We start from the raw sequence: 16,492 nt of genomic DNA, 5'->3' as shown, positions 1-16,492 counted from the left end.
ATTGTAGTGTAAAAACAGTGATTACACAACAAACGACGTTGACAAGTTGTGAGTAGAAAGAGAACGCTTCTTAAACCGGTGTGTCTCTGGTGCCGGTTTTGCGTAGGATCGAGGCGTTATCGACTCACAAAAGTAAGACAAGAGACTAAACTGTCACGTAGATGGCAATAACTAGAATATTCCAAGAGAAACTGCAAGAACGAACCGAGAAAGTGAAATTAACTAAGTTTTTCTATGTTCTACACGGACAGTCTTGTTTAAGTATGGATCATGTAAGATTACAAAATAAATATTTCTTTCGTCGGGTGACGACATGTTTTTTGGACTTGTTTTAAAGTATTCATACAAAGATATTTGGCGTACTTACCTTTCGATTAAATTATGTAATGCCTTGAACAGCAGCGAGCGACACTCGTAGGAAAGCCCGCTCTCCCAGGAACCTTGATCGCCTTCTGTAAATGAAATAAAAGATGTTAACGAATTTTAAAATTGAAATTTATTATTGAGACCGTATTTGTTTTTAAAATATGTTTAGACGTTAAGAGATAATGGAATGCGCCTGCGCATATTTAATATCGCCTTGACATTGCAGCTATCAATAGTAACGATATCGCCTTTGTCATGCAACAAAGTGATTAGTGTAAGTCTATCTTAGGTGTACGCCTCTATATCTAATTGGACTGTCCTAATTAGAATTCAGATATCGAAAACATTGCCATATACAATCTGTCAATAATTACGTACGAACAAGGTCGAGATGACAATGAAACGACCACAATAGCAGAGCATCGGGGAAGCGATAAAGATACGTATATTGTTGTGCATCGGTAAGGTACGCTTGAAATAGCTGTTGTTGCATTCGCAATCGGAAGATAAACTCGGCCTATCACTAGCGTTCCATGTGAAAACAAAACGGCCCGCGCGCTGTTGCCGCCCCGCCGGCTAGCGCCATCCTTGTCTCACTGGGAGGCAGGGCGGGGGCGACCCCTGTGACGTCACTAGAGCACTCGCTGCACGTGCTTGTGTTTGTCGCGCGCGACACACATGCTTACTATAGCGGCCGGCAACAATATAAATGACATTGAATTTTACACCTTATTTATTCGTAATAAAATAGACACAAATATGATTTCTTATTATTTCAAATAGATCATTATTTTAAAAGCAGGATTATATCATTAGCAGGAGTAAATCATTGAAGATATTAAGCCATATTTCTATATATGTCAAAATATATGTTTAGGATATAAGTTTTTGCGCGTGCACGCGTCGTGCTGGAGCGGTTCCAAGCGTGCAGCCTTGACATTCGTGTTCCAGGTGCGCGCGCCATCTCGCGCCGCGGCTGAACTAGTTTTTCCAGTATCTAGCGCATGCTGACATAGATGACGGTTTTAATCTTTAATTATGTATTAGTTTTTAATAGATATCCGTTTTTCTTAACCGTCGAGATATGCTGTTTGGCAGGAATTTTAATTTTGACGTATGAAGTATAAAAATTGTTGGTATTATGATCTCGTTCCAAACAAAGTCGTGAGAGCATATCGTCGAGGTGTTCAAGGGCGTCAAGTAACAAAGCAGTATTCCGCAGAATAAGCATTATAAATGAATTAATTACGGATCTCTGGCGATGTTCTCATTGATTTTATATACCAGACACTTTGTTATTATGTTAGACGGACGCGTTAAACCTAATACAAATTAACAAGAATATATTTTACCGCAAAAACAAATAGATTATAATTGTATCAACAATAACGCCAACTCAAGTAAGAATAATTTTACTGGTTTGATGATTCAACGGACTATTTCAGACTGCTTTACATATATTATTAATAATACGAGAACGTAAATAAAGGTTGTATATACATCCAAGATAAAAAACGACAACGCTCAATAAAATCTTCGCGTTATTTCTTTCAAGCGTAATAAAATATAGCGAATTGAGCAAAACAAGAATCCAGTTATAAAGGTAACTCCTTAAGTGATACCTCACGCGGATACCGCTAGTATGAGAGTTGCAGTTATTTCATGTATACTGCAATCATTATCGCGCCGGCTCTTGGCTTCATCGTATCTTCCAAGGCCATAACCGACGAACGGTTCGCTTACCGTACAACACCGATACCGGAGCGAGTCACGACCGACCGGGTCGCGGGCGATCTCGATAGCGTCTCCACGGATTTCACTATCAGTTTATAGACGTTATCATATTGTTATGTTGATTAGGGTTAAACTAATTGCCAAATATTACCCATGAGAAAATTGCCTATAAAATTAAAATAAGTAATAAAATTCACTAAATTTATGTTTTGTATGATGTAGAAAATAATTTATTTTTAAATCGTAACGAATATGAGAATCGTCGAAACCGTAACAGTCAATTTATAAAAAACTGAATATTCATGACGAAGTTGGCGCTGTGGATGCAATTAGATAAAGAGTTGCAGCGGTCGGTATGCAATTATTAGGCTGGTGAAGGGTTCAAGGTCGCATATTAGCGGTGTAACGGCGCGGGTGGCACGGTAGCGGTGACGCGGCACCTTAGGTTGGGATCGATAGCGGGGCAGACGCGCGCCGCCGCGCTGCTTACCGACTCCTATCGACAATTGCCATGCGATTATCACTCCCGAAGACCCGAGTCATTGCATCGCAGACGATTAAATATTAATCCCTCAACCCACCGAAATTCGGGATTCAGATCAATGGGCATTTGATGGATATTTAGTTCTCATGAATTATAAGATGGAAAGTCATTTGGAAATTTTATTTTCATTCGTTAGTTTTGATATATTTTATATATATTTATTTTTTTATCAACGTTAATAACATAAAATAAAAATCTAAGGTGTATTTTGTTAAAAATATGTAGAGTACATTAGTTCAGATAGAAACATCTGATCGAATGGTCTGGTAAAGTGAATCACCTTGCGTTTCCCGCTTTAAAACATTCCTACTTACGAAATAACTATCCACGTAGCGGCAACAAGTTACCGCGAATATATTGGACTGTGTTGGACTAATCGTGCGGGCAATAAATATAGCGTTTAACGATTCCGTACTTGGTGGAGCGTCAGGATTTATCCAAGTCAGTGACAGCTTTACATTGTCGTTTGACACGAGACGCGGTACTTGTTTGCGATCTTCGATACTATTTCACTATCTTTTAAACAAAACAACTTAAAGGCGAATACAATGGAATATATATATATATATTTTAATTTTGAATCATAAAAAGGATTTTGTTTAGTAAACTTTTTTTATAATATTAATTTAAAACCTAAGGTTTATAATTAATGTTGTATTTGTAATACCAGTTTCTGGTAGATATATGTATGTCTACAAAGTTATAGTTATACAGTAGTTATAGAATATTATGTTTGTAAATGTGCAAATTAAAAATTAAATAGCATCCACGACACATATAAGTAAACAAATATACATTATGTTCAAATGAGATTAAATAATTATTAATATCAAAAATAGGAAAGTAAAATGTTAAAAGACATCAAAGATCGACATGAAATCATACAATTATGTGTTTAATAAAAAAAAAAATGATATGATTGAAGCCTAATCTTTTGAATTGAGCTTCATAATGATGAATGCTGTGTCTGATTTATGCGTAGATAAATAAAATAAAATATCCTAAAACGAACATTATTGAGCTGTATGTTGACTAGAACAGAAATGGTATGTATAGGTATGTATAGTAAGCAATGCAGAGATCGGTGTACGCGGTACGCCTCTCTCACCACCGACCTCACCCCACGGATATGGGGACCTGTTGAGGCGGTCTCGTTACATGCTTAAACGAATTTTCTTACATCTATTCTAAAGGTAAACCAATTCTATGATAACATATAGATTGTTTCAATAACATCGCTTATTTAGTTAGTATTCTAATTTTTATCTTTATTAAGAAACTTATAATATTTCGAATACCGGCGACAGTCCGTAAAATAGTTTATGTAAACATATCGATAAATATATCGATGTTTATAAGGTTAGTTTACTTTTTGTCCTGTCTATTTTAACTAGAGACAATATATATTTAATCATTTATTTCAAATAGCGTAAAACGAACCTAGATAGAAACAAAGTATGACAACAGTCTTTTGAAAATTGCGATAACAATAGAGCTTCATTTAAATTAAAATAAATAATTTTAAAACAATCAATGATAAAAAGATTAAAATATTTTTTTCCTATACTAATTCAAGTACATATAAAGTTTGTAACGGAGGATAAAAACATACATAATAACCATATTTTAAACAATAAGACTAACTACATCAAACAGGCACACAATGTTAAAAAATTTGGGATCTAATTAAAAGTACGATGTTCTCGACGTTGCTATTGTTACGGTTACGACATTTACGATCTGTTTGTACACGAATATAAATTCTACGTGGGTTTTACTAATTGTAACTCAAACTCAACTTGACCTACGAATATTCCAAAACTTTAGCTGCGGTTCGCTCGTAATAATTGAAAGACTTGATTGAACATGAAGCTATTGTAATAGGTATGACTGGTACGAACATTTGTAATTACTTTATGTAATTCTCATAAGATATTTAATACGATGAAATAAACGAAACACTAATACGTAAATATACTAATATACTAATGTTTTCTACTGCGGAGTGGAACGATTACCACGTAAATAGAGACCGACGGAATGAGTGAATCTTTTGATATTTCGATAGATTTTGGTAAGGTGGGAGATAGAGGTAGTAAACATCGAGTGACAGCTCGGGGGCTGGCGAGGGGTGGCGGGAGTCCGCGTCGGTGTGGCGATATGCGCGCGCTTTGTTTACACCCGATTGTTACCGCTACCGACATCGCCGCTAGCGCGAATCATTTGCTTTAGCAATTGTTGTGGCATTTTGTTTAAGTTTCAAAATTATAGACCCGTTAACATTATGTTCGTTTAAGCAGAATTATTTAATAATTGTTAAGAATTTCAGTAATCAGTGTGTTTTTTATGAGAGGGAGTAAATCTTAAAACTATCATCAATTCGTTAAATAAAGCAGTAATAAAAAATGTTTGCTATAGTATTAAACATCGCATGGACTACAAGAATGTAGGTTGATTCTATCGCCACCGATAATGCGATTCAAGATTGTATCGAGCGCGTGGAAATCTGTCAATTCGCGCGCGCCCTCTGCCGCAGGCCGGGCCGGTTCGTCCCTCCCGCCGCCTGTCGTGCTCTCGCTCGCACACGCCCACGTGCGCGTGACGTCACACGCGCGTCGCCCCGCCGACGTCACGAACCGCCCGCAAGTCACCCGATGCGGGCGCATCGGGCCTACCCCGTTGCGACTGTACTTTACTATTTTTTGTTAATCGGTTTTTAGGTTACAGAATTCTGTAATTATATTTTACCATACAATGACTCCATACAAATTTACACTGCTATAAACTATTTTGGGTAGTACTAAGATATTGCTACTATTGTATAATTTATATTAACTAAATTAAATACCTAATCAGGTATTTATTTAGATATTATCGAAGTACAGTGCGATACCAGTGATACAAAGAAAAAGTGCTATAAAAATATATTATAGTTAAAATTTGACAAGAGTATTAAATTATTTTTTTAATTGTCTTACACATCGCATATCGCGTCACAAGACGCCTCGCATTGTAAGTCTATAGATCGAGTGCGGTGATAGTATCGTCGGGGCGGCGGTACTCGCCATCTGCGCGAGTCACGCAGCTGCTGCGGCACGGCCCACCCTCTCACTTTGTCTCAGCTCACGACTCTTAGGGCTAAGGGTAGCGCAACCCGCACTCGACGCTTCTAATCATTACGAACAAAACATGTGTACCGAAACAGAACGAGACACCGCGAACGAGGTGCAAATTTGAATATTTGTCAGAAATAATGTTCGAAGCTTTTTGTTTTATTTTATAAATTATTTTTAATATTTTTTTGATAAATCTAGAGCGGTTTAAAATGAAAGGTTGAAATAATACAAAATATGTATAGTGAGATCTAGCTTGTTATCATAAAAATGTCTCCGAAGAATATTTTTAATAATTCTGATTGGTAATTATTATTAAATAAAAAGCAAGTAGGTTAATAATAAAAATAAAACAGTAGTGCACGTTCCCATAAGTGCATTATTAGTAGGTATCTTAAAACGAGCAACAACATCGGAAACCGATCGATAGCGGCGGTGCGTTGCGCGCGCGCATCAATAAATAGCTCGATCGGGAGCGCGGCCGTCAATACGCGTCACTGCGGTGGTTTAATAATAAAACTTCAAATGCGGTGGACGCGGGCGGCGTTCATCAACCTTGCGGAAAATCTTAGGACCAAGCGAACACGAATTTATTTTACGTTCGCTGAACGGTGCAAGCGCTATGCACATGTGCGACCGATACTTTTATTTTGTATACGTAGCAAAGATGCGCCGTAAAGTAAATTAACAAAAATGTAATGTTCAAAAGTAACAGTAGCACCGTTATATAAAGAGACGTTTGCGTAGGGGCCTTTCCCACGGCCCCGCTGACGTTCCGCCTAATTTCTCAGAGTTACAAACGCTGATGACGATTTGAGAAGCTGGCATGATATGATTGTATTTCTACAATGAATACGCCGAGTTATAAATACAAGATATATCTGCAAGATATCGTGGGCGCCTCGGACTATTGCATTGCAAGTCATTGACGTTATGTGTGATTACTCATATTCATTATATTTTCATTAAGGATGTGATACGTTAAAATATACTATATTTGAAATCTTTAGTCATAAATTACGTTGAGATACTTTCTAGATTCAAATGTAGAACAAAAAGAGTGGATACTCCCAATTATAGTTTATATTGCGCTTGCGCATTCAGCCCACGCCGTCTGCGGCCCTCCCAACTAATTAATAAGCTAACGGACCGTTTCCATACTTTTTGATTTGTTTGGCCAAGCGAATTAATGTTAAATTAATAGTCGGCATCGTAAGTGATGAATAATTGTACGTTCTAGATATTTTAAAAGGTGTAACAGCATTATTGAGAATGAGGATGATGCCTTCCTAGCCGATTTTGGAAATAGCGACTATTTGTTTAATATTATTATTTATTTATTACAAAAAGTACTTAAGTAGCCAAACTCTTTTTATAATCCTATGAGCTACGAAACAGCAAATCCGACAAGAGTAAGCATTTCAAAACTTCGTGATGCTACTAAGAATATCTTATCAAATAATCTTTAAAAAAATGATTATCTCAACCCAGGGTTTGAATCCAGATCCTCGGGATCTATAGGCAAATAAATAAAATATACAACAAAGCAAATTGCATAATTATTTTCTAAGCGTATCAATGTAAAATACTAAAGTGAAATATATCCAAACTCTTATTAAGTTCATTTTCTTAAAATAAATAGTTGAACAACGAAGCGTACGACCGAGGTTCGTTTGGTAAAGAGCTAATAATAATCGTTGGTTGGTAGTACCTTAACGTAGACGTTTATTTTATTACCGATACTTTACATCTCGCGTATAATTTGTTAAGAATTTATGGTCTACGAGAGAAGCGGTCCGCGGACGCTGCATTATCTTTACAAAATATATCGCATGAGATAATGTTTAAATTAGATAACGCACTCAAAACACTAACATTACCTCACTTGAGTGAAACATTGGATAGATAACATGAAACGCCGACATACGCGGAAGATAATAATTGAAGTATTAATAAATTTTCAAACAGTTACGCCCCTAACAAAAGATTGCTCACTGTCATAATTCTGAGATAAAATTGAAAAGGATATTTAGAGATTAGTGCACGTATCTTGGTTTGGTTCGGATGCGTGTCTGAGGGCGTAGCGTGCATAGACGCGGAGTGGGCACGCCGTGGGTCAACGACTGCGCCCCGACCGCCTGCGACCGCCTCAAATATTTCAACTACCATAGAATACATGCATAGCATAAAATGGAAAATGTTTCCTTACGGGAATAATAGAAAAATTGAGTTTTTAATCATTAAATCTTTTACATTTGTTAAGACGTCAAATAACATTTAGATCATGATTTGTTTCAATGACGTATATGATCCAATATTTAAAGGATCCGGTAGGTACATTTCTTTACATGTAACACACGATAAAAGAGCCCTTAGAAAGGCATCCCAACGATCGGTCGACACACGCGCACGCCATTCGTTTTATCGTCGGCCATTTAATTGGTCTTGGAATTCGAGAACAAGAAATCGAAACGGTTGATTTGCGGAGTTGATTTAAAATCGTGCAAAATAAATATTTTAACATATACTCTTACGGAACAATTTCGTTATGTTACAAATGGATTTATTGTGGAAAATCGGCAGAACGACATGGCTTCCTCGGCTCGCACCCCAAGCGGTCCTCGAACATCTGTCTACATAATACGTTTACAAGTATGGGACATGTGCAGCGAGGATCAGGTGTCGTACTGACCGCGGGCAAGCCCGGTGGAACAAGTTATGAAACCAGTCGGTCCAGGCCGTCGACTCAAGAAAGTAAAACCTAATATTTCGGTACGCTGCGATAGACGCGAGGTGATTTAAATTACTATAAATAAGTTCGCATTACTACAACGAGGATTGAAATAAGATAACGACTGTGAGACTAAGCTGAGATGGTCCAGTGGTTTTAAGGGTTACATCTCAACTAACGATTGCAACTTCAAACCGAGCAAGAACCACTTAATTTTTACGTGCTTAATTTGTTTATACATCATCTCTTGCTATCTTAAAGAAACTTTCATGAGTTCATTCAGAATATATTTGGTTCAGGGTGGTGTAATTAGACCCTCAAATAGGGGAAGGAGGCCTTAGTCTCGCAAGACAGCATCACTTTTACAGGCTACAAAACTATTCAGGATTAAAGTGAGCGTGAAATGTTACACGACAACAACCAACTCTAAAAGGCGAACACAAACATTTAAACGCCATATTGTCTATCGGTAGATATACAATTAATCTACAAAAATGATGGAAGCTGATAAGTTGAAACTTTAACTTAATTATAACAAAAACAATAAAATAATCGAATCGTTTGATTACGTTAAATTGAAATGCCCTGATAATTAAATTAGGATCATAAAATCCTAAAATAAGTACAGCTGTTGACCGTGACCTGAAACACCAGTCCGCGGACACAACCAGTATATAGGATTCATATAATCCGGATGTTAATCATAACGGCAGTAACTCGTTTATATAAGGTCGTTTTTTTGGGAATGATAATTGAGAGCTTAATATTTTTTTTTATATAATCCCATTGTAATTATTATTAGAGTTGAGATGGCCCAGTGATTAGAATGAGAGGATTTTCTCCGAAGATCGCAAATTCATATCCGTTTTTATGAGATTATGAAAAATATGTATTGAATTAAGTGTCGAAGAAAAAATCAACCTTAATTAAATCCAGCGTTTTGGAATAAGCTACAATACAATCCTTCTGCTTAAAATGATAGGATGCCTTTGCGTGGCTGTGTGTTGTCGTATTGGCGTAGTACATGATACACAATACGACGCAGGATCTAGATTAATCGTGTAATAAGTGGCAAAGTTACACCGTCTAGACACATTCCGGTATTACTATGGATTAGTGAGATCGTACACTCATTACAGGTTTAGGTGATTGTTTCGTATGTAAGTTCAATCGTTTATCGAAGTTTTTGATAATAAAACAAATAATATCCTATATTATGCGGTAAGTGTTTCGTTTTCTCAGTGAAACAACTAAATCGATTTTGTAAAGGGAAAGGACAGTTCGCTAGAAGAAGAAATTAATTATATGACCAATAATACGTGACAAAACGAGCGAGTTTGATATTTGATTGTTTGACACTTGAATAAACGTGAACAGAGTTGTTTTGAATATATTTTCATACATAACAAAAAGTAAAAAAGCGAGTAAATGTTGAAATTGAAACTGATAATTTATATCTTTGTAGTAATCAAGATAAGAGGAGTCTGTAAGTGGAAAATTTTATAGAATTTGTAATCCAACGCGTGTGAATCTAAGTGATTAGGTTGCTTTTTTATCATTTGTTTTACGCGGAACGAATCACACATCGCAGATGTGGTCAATAGCACACCGCTTACAAATTGTTTGATCATAATATTTCTTAATTTTAAGAAAATATTTTTTTTATTATTTTATGATATTGGCGATTGAAATAAATTATTTGAGCCGCAAAACCGTAGTAATGACCTTATCTTCCGTCCGTAAAGCTAGTTTCATACATTCTGAGTTTTTACAGGGTGGATGCAGTAGGTAGCTTACGAATGCGGACGGTGACGGCCGGCGGGGAGTATCGATCATGGTGCGGCGTGCGATGGCGTGCGGCGGTGGCGGCGAGAGTCGAGCGAGACGCGCCGGTAGGTGCCACTTATCGCCGTCTTCGCGCCACTTCGCACCTAATTTATCGCGAGCTACCATCGTTTGTATGGTGCGGTTATGATGCCGCGGCGCGCATCAATACATTTATGACGACGCTAAATTTAGTACGGGCGCACGAACGATTTTTATCTTCGGGTAATCGTGGAGAAGAAACGACGTTTGTTACGACGTATAGCGTCATTATCAATTAGACTTTTACTTTCACAATCTCTTTCTGTGTGATAAGTAAGCTACTTAAAATTCATATTTAATGTTTCTGTATTTTTACTATTAATTAATTTGACAAAAATATTTGTGCTACTACTAGTATTCAGGGTGCCATCTGTTAGGAGCTCATCACGTGGTCACCGCGAAAAACGGCTCATGGGTAAGGGCATATGGATCGATATAACATACGCACTCGCGCCCGCGTCCGCGCCTCTCAGTCACCGCCCTAACCCCCGCCCGCTCACCGCGCCGCCCAAACAAGCCTGTTTTATTGCTTATATCAAACGATACCATTCCGACTATAATATAGCTGTGTTCATTGCTGTTATCCTAAATACTGGTACTGATAAAATATCAGTAAATGAGGGTGAATTTTATAAAAACTATATATTTTTATTATAATATGATTTAAGAAAAATAACGATCAAATAATTTATGATACACTTTACGAAAGGAAAACTTACAAAGAAACATCGCTCACCGTCATATTTATAACCGAATTCGCTCTATGGTTTAAAAAAAAAAAGCGAAACATCGTTGCTATGCGGTAGATAATCTACGCGTTGTAAGCAAATTTTGCTTACGAACGTAATATCTCAGCAGACTAACGTTTAGCCTACAACTAAACTATTGGATTGGTGACAAACTTAGCATTACTGTTATACTGTTATACTGTTATACTGTTATGACGACCTCCGTGGTCGAGTAGTGTGTACACCGGTTTTCATGGGTACGCCACTCCGAGGTCCTGGGTTCGATTCCCGGCCGAGTCGATGTAGAAAAAGTTCATTAGTTTTCTATGTTGTCTTGGGTCTAGGTGTATGTGGTACCGTCGTTACTTCTGATTCTCCATAACACAAGTGCTTTAGCTACTTACATTGGGATCAGAGTAATGTATGTGATGTTGTCCAATATTTATTTATTTTATTTATACTAAAGTTAATCTTCTATAAGTTAACAAAAGTCGGTCGAGTCGATAAAGTTTTCAGCACGATACACAAGCACGGCTCCAGGACACGAAAGTGAATGATTAATGACAGCACCCACCAGACCGTAACACAAGCGGATCAAGCCTGGCCGCGGGCAAGGGTGCTCTAGAACCAAGTTTATATTAACGCTGGGTGAACGCATTGTATATTATAAACTACAAACGTAATATACCTACGTATGCGATAATAACGTTATGTACCCACCCTTATACAATAGTTGCCTTAGAATATGAGATACTACTAGAACCGGCTTCGCACCTTCAACTTGACGTTTGTTATGAAAACCAATATTATGAATACCTCTGGATATCCATACCGTTACTTGTAATATATTCTTCCTAACATGTTTCAATATAGGAACTCCGACACTATTGAATTATGTTATATATGTTTGATACGTTGTTTCTGTTTGAATATTTAAAAAAACAAAACGCTATCGCATAGTAAGAAGATAAAGATGACCTCACAATATAGATAAAAAAAAAAAAAAAAGGAAATTAGGAATTGTACGCATTAAGACTTGCGATCAATATGTCCCTCGGCTCGCGTATCGCACTTCCACAACCCTTGCACTGTTCTATAGCGCTCGTGTTTACATCGATAATATGCGCGTAGCTTCACATGGCGCAGCGGGAGTGAAGGTGCACTTGTAGCCTACGTTACAGCCCACGCTGTTTCGGGAATGCTTTTCAGCGTTGAATTTTATATCAACATGCCATCGAATGCAAATAAAAATTAATACTTTTAATTAAGCTTCATTGAGATTAATATTTATACATATCTATTGATCTTATTTCATAAGGGTGCTATCAGACAATTGCAGAGGGTTAAAAAGGGCGTAGATTGAAGCTATTGAAAATAATAGGGATGAAAATGCAGTAATATACAATAAGAAGAATGTGTAACAGTCTTTATAAATAAAGGCTGATGTGTAAGATCTCGTCTATTTGAGATAACACAATTCCCAACACCCGATGTCGTACTGCGGAACCTGATATTCGAAGGGTAAAGCAATTATTAAGAAGCTATTATAAAATTCGCATAATTTGTTACATATCGTATATAGATGCAACAGATGTAATTGTCACAGTATAACATTGCATACTTGTCAATAGACCTCTCGCCTAGAAGTCGACCTTTATCAATTTCGTTAGCTATTCCAGAGGGCCGGAGTGGGCGCGGGGTGGTCCTGACATTTGCGCTGCCCGCCGCCCACGTACCACAGCTTCACCGCACCACCGCACAGACGAGTTCGATCAGCCGTCGCGTTACTACGAGAATAGCCTTAATTTTGCATCATGGAAAAAACTACTTTACAAAAAAAAATAAACAAAGCTACAACAGTTGCATTGAATATTATATTAAGGAATGTAGCTTGTATTGATTTAGCGAAAGATTTTTTGCCAACATTATGGATAATTTTTCAATTAGGTATACAATTACGAAAATAAAAAATAAAAACGACTATTTTATTTTACAAAGAGCTTTCAACTGTGAAATATGTATAGCACATACGAGAATTGAAAATATCGAATTGAATAATTAAACGATTACTAATAATAAAATAGTAAATATCGAGTAAAAATGGCTTAAGAAAAAATCAAAATAATGTTACACATAAAACCTTATACATGAAAAAAGTATTTGCTTCTGTATTCCCCCCCCCCCCCACAGAGCAAACGAAATGGCTAGCTCCCTTAAAATATGAATGCACTCAATTTAATACATCACGCAGAAAATTGGATTTAATTTATTACCGGCGTATGTGTTCAGCGGTTATCGTCCGGAGATTTACCCGTAACTCTCGTAGTTAAATAACTATTTTATCGAGTTTATATTATTATGATCGAGTATATTTCATTTAAATGTTGCTCAAAGTTATTTCCATTTCCATTAGGACGTATATTTCGATTTAGGTATTAGCATTGTTATAGGTTTTATGCACATATTGGTCGAAACTTCTTTTTTATTTCTTGGAAGTGATGCCTAGTTATGTGTGTACTCAATGGAACCGTTAAGAAAGTAATACTTTGTATAAATGTGTTTGAGTTTTAATGAGCCACTGTAATAATGGATACATGGGGACATACGTATCATCTTGGTCATACGTATTGATTCTGTGGTTGGAATCGCATTGACGGAGAAAAACTTGATTTATATCATTATATATCTTGCACATTTGCAAGACCCATATGCCACAAAACATTAATGTATATTGATATTAATATGGCCATGTTTGAAGGGTCGTTGAGTATATGTACAAAGGTTGGCGAAAAATTCATAGTGTTAAACGATTTTAAGGCGTTTGTTGATTTACAATAAATAGCAGACTTAACATAAGTAAAGCCTGCCATAAAACGCTCAAAACTTCTTCAGTCAGAAGGGATAAAACTCAGAATATGTATATATTATACATCCTTATATGCGGATAATACCGCCGTACTCTACTAACATCTCCCTCGTACCCACACAAAGGCGATCATCGCGTTATATATAAGTATTTCTTGCAACCGTAGAGAGCTGAAGTACGTGTCTCGTCACACACAATAATATTTAATCGTTGTCATTACGGTAATACCGATGAACCATTGCTGAATCGAACGGCTAGTTAATGACACACTAACCGAGGAAAAGTCACGTCCATTGTACAAATGAATCACGTGATCGGGATTACATATTCATGAATGAGATGTGTGATCTCTCAGCACGATGTCTGTGCAATTACTTTGAATACACGATAATTATCAGTAACAAATGTTATTTATTATAACTCCGGAGTTAATTGATAAACGGCTGAGATCAGCTTCTGTCGGGATAAAGGTATAAGTTGAGATATTTAAATACCTAACGGTAAGTTGGCTTCTACAGATACGTGATCGGTAACAAATATAAATCATTCATTTCAACGTCACCGCCTCCAACCACAGGATCAAGATGTCGGGACCTGATACCTATGTCCACACACATATGTCTGTTATTACACAATAGCTCATTCAAACGAAACAATCCAACTGAAACACATTCATACAAAGTATTACTATTACGGTCGAATCTGATATATACCCAGACGGGTCTGCACAAATACTTACCAACGCTAAGTTTAATGGACAGGATGGACTAACATATTTTCAATTAAATACTTCAAATGGATTCTTCGAAACTTCACTTAACAGAACTATTACAACTTCAGAGAAAACAATAATTATTTTTATAATAAAAATAGTAAAATTCGTTAGTATTATAGCATTTAATTCAATACTGTATCACGACGTTTCAAAAGTGCTTATATGAGCCTACTATATATCAATAATAGTTTGTTGTTGATTGGGACAATTTTTTTAAGAACTTGTGAAACTGAATACAAAATCAAATTGTTTTTTATTAAAAGCAAACTGTTTATTATTTCAAACAATATGTGTGATTATTATTTAGAGTACGGTATGAAAAACAACCTGTGACTTGCATATAGTATGTTACGGTGGCACTTCACTTGGCGTATTTTGGCATATTTGTCGCGAAATACGTATCTAAGAATGTGATAGCGCTACGGGTAAATGCGTATCAAATTTAACAAATAAAGATTTTTATCTAAACACACAATTACGCGTGAATGTTTTTTTTACTTGTATCACAGCTTTACCATTTACGGCAGTGATATATTCTAGTAAAAATCGTTTCATCTCTAGCGCTACATTCCGCCGTAGCTCGCCGCATCCGCGAAAGCTATACAGATTATCCGTTGTCGCCTGCCGCCCGGGTCAACCGTTAATCTCGTCGCAAATAGGCTCACGTACGCAGTTAGACTGGGAAGGATTCCTCGCAAATCGTTGCCAGCGGCGGCATTAGGGGACGTTATACACGCGTACACAGAGTTAAACGTTTGATGGGGATTATAATATCATTTTCACCCGGAATTCTAGTGACTGCGACGTTTTATATCGGTATCAGTATATGTATATTATTTAAGAGAGACGACAAAACACTAAAAAAGTAATATTTAAAATATATATGTCGTTCATTTGGACCTATTAAAACACTTATTGAAAAAGGAGCATAATTCGATGCTCGGCTTAATATCGAGAAATTATTGAGATAGATTTCTTCTAGTGAAAAGGATCAGTCGAGCATACCATTAACTAACTTGTATAAGCACATATGATCCAACAGAACAGCTGTTCGATCTGTTCGGTATTGTCTGTGTCTGTTGGAGGCGAGTAGATTAACCTTGTTACCATCTCGTTAAAAGTTTAAGAACCATAAAATTGTTTTTGTATAAATCACAGTTCTTTGAATGCACTTAAAAATTAATAGCATGTATATGTCCTACTGCTGGGCTAAAGTCTCCCCTCCGCTTTGAGGACAAGGTTGAGAGCCTATTCCACCACGGTGCTCTAATGCGAGTTGGTGGATACTCATGTGGCTGAATTTCATTGAAATTAGACACATACTGTTACACATTTCACGTTTTCCTTCACCGCACAGAACGAGATGAATTATAAACACAAATTAAGCACATGATAATTCATCGATGCTTGCTTGGGTTTGAACCTGCAATCATCAATTAAGATACATACGATCCAACCACTGTGCCATCTCAGCTCTTTATAAAAAATACTTATTTTTTATAAAAAGAGAATTACTTTTTAAGACAGGAGCGCACTAATGTTTAATTTAATATGTCGCTTACAATCATGACAGTTTTGTACAACTCTTTCCAGGATATGGAGAGGCATTATCTGCAATGTTAACAACACGAGGATAGGCTGTTGGAGTAGTTTTCTTTTATTATTCTACTCTCAAGTTTCGAATAATCTCTAACTTCGTAAAGGATTCGTCCGGTAATTATGTAAACTATAAAATAGGAGTTTTTATTTTTAGTAAATTTGAAGTTAAT

The 16,492-nt window shown here is 36.6% G+C and overlaps 1 protein-coding gene across 3 annotated transcripts in view; it reads right to left on the bottom strand.

Moving 5' to 3' along the window:
- The window catches only part of LOC113396246 (mediator of RNA polymerase II transcription subunit 13), a 60,645-nt gene that overhangs the window by 18,701 nt on the left and 25,452 nt on the right, over positions 1–16,492 (bottom strand). For 2 of the 3 annotated variants that reach the window (XM_064215476.1, XM_026634119.2), the window contains exon 3: positions 368–452. In XM_064215476.1, the coding sequence (XP_064071546.1) occupies positions 368–452 (85 nt within the window). Of the gene's footprint in view, positions 1–367; positions 453–744; positions 875–16,492 lie in introns of those variants that run through there. The other variant, XM_064215477.1, reaches the window with a different exon arrangement.

Source organism: Vanessa tameamea, chromosome 8 (genome assembly GCF_037043105.1).
Source record: "Vanessa tameamea isolate UH-Manoa-2023 chromosome 8, ilVanTame1 primary haplotype, whole genome shotgun sequence".
Lineage (NCBI taxonomy): Eukaryota > Metazoa > Arthropoda > Insecta > Lepidoptera > Nymphalidae > Vanessa > Vanessa tameamea.
The sequence above is the reverse complement of the archived record's forward strand: the minus strand, read 5'-3'. Positions and strand labels throughout refer to the sequence as shown.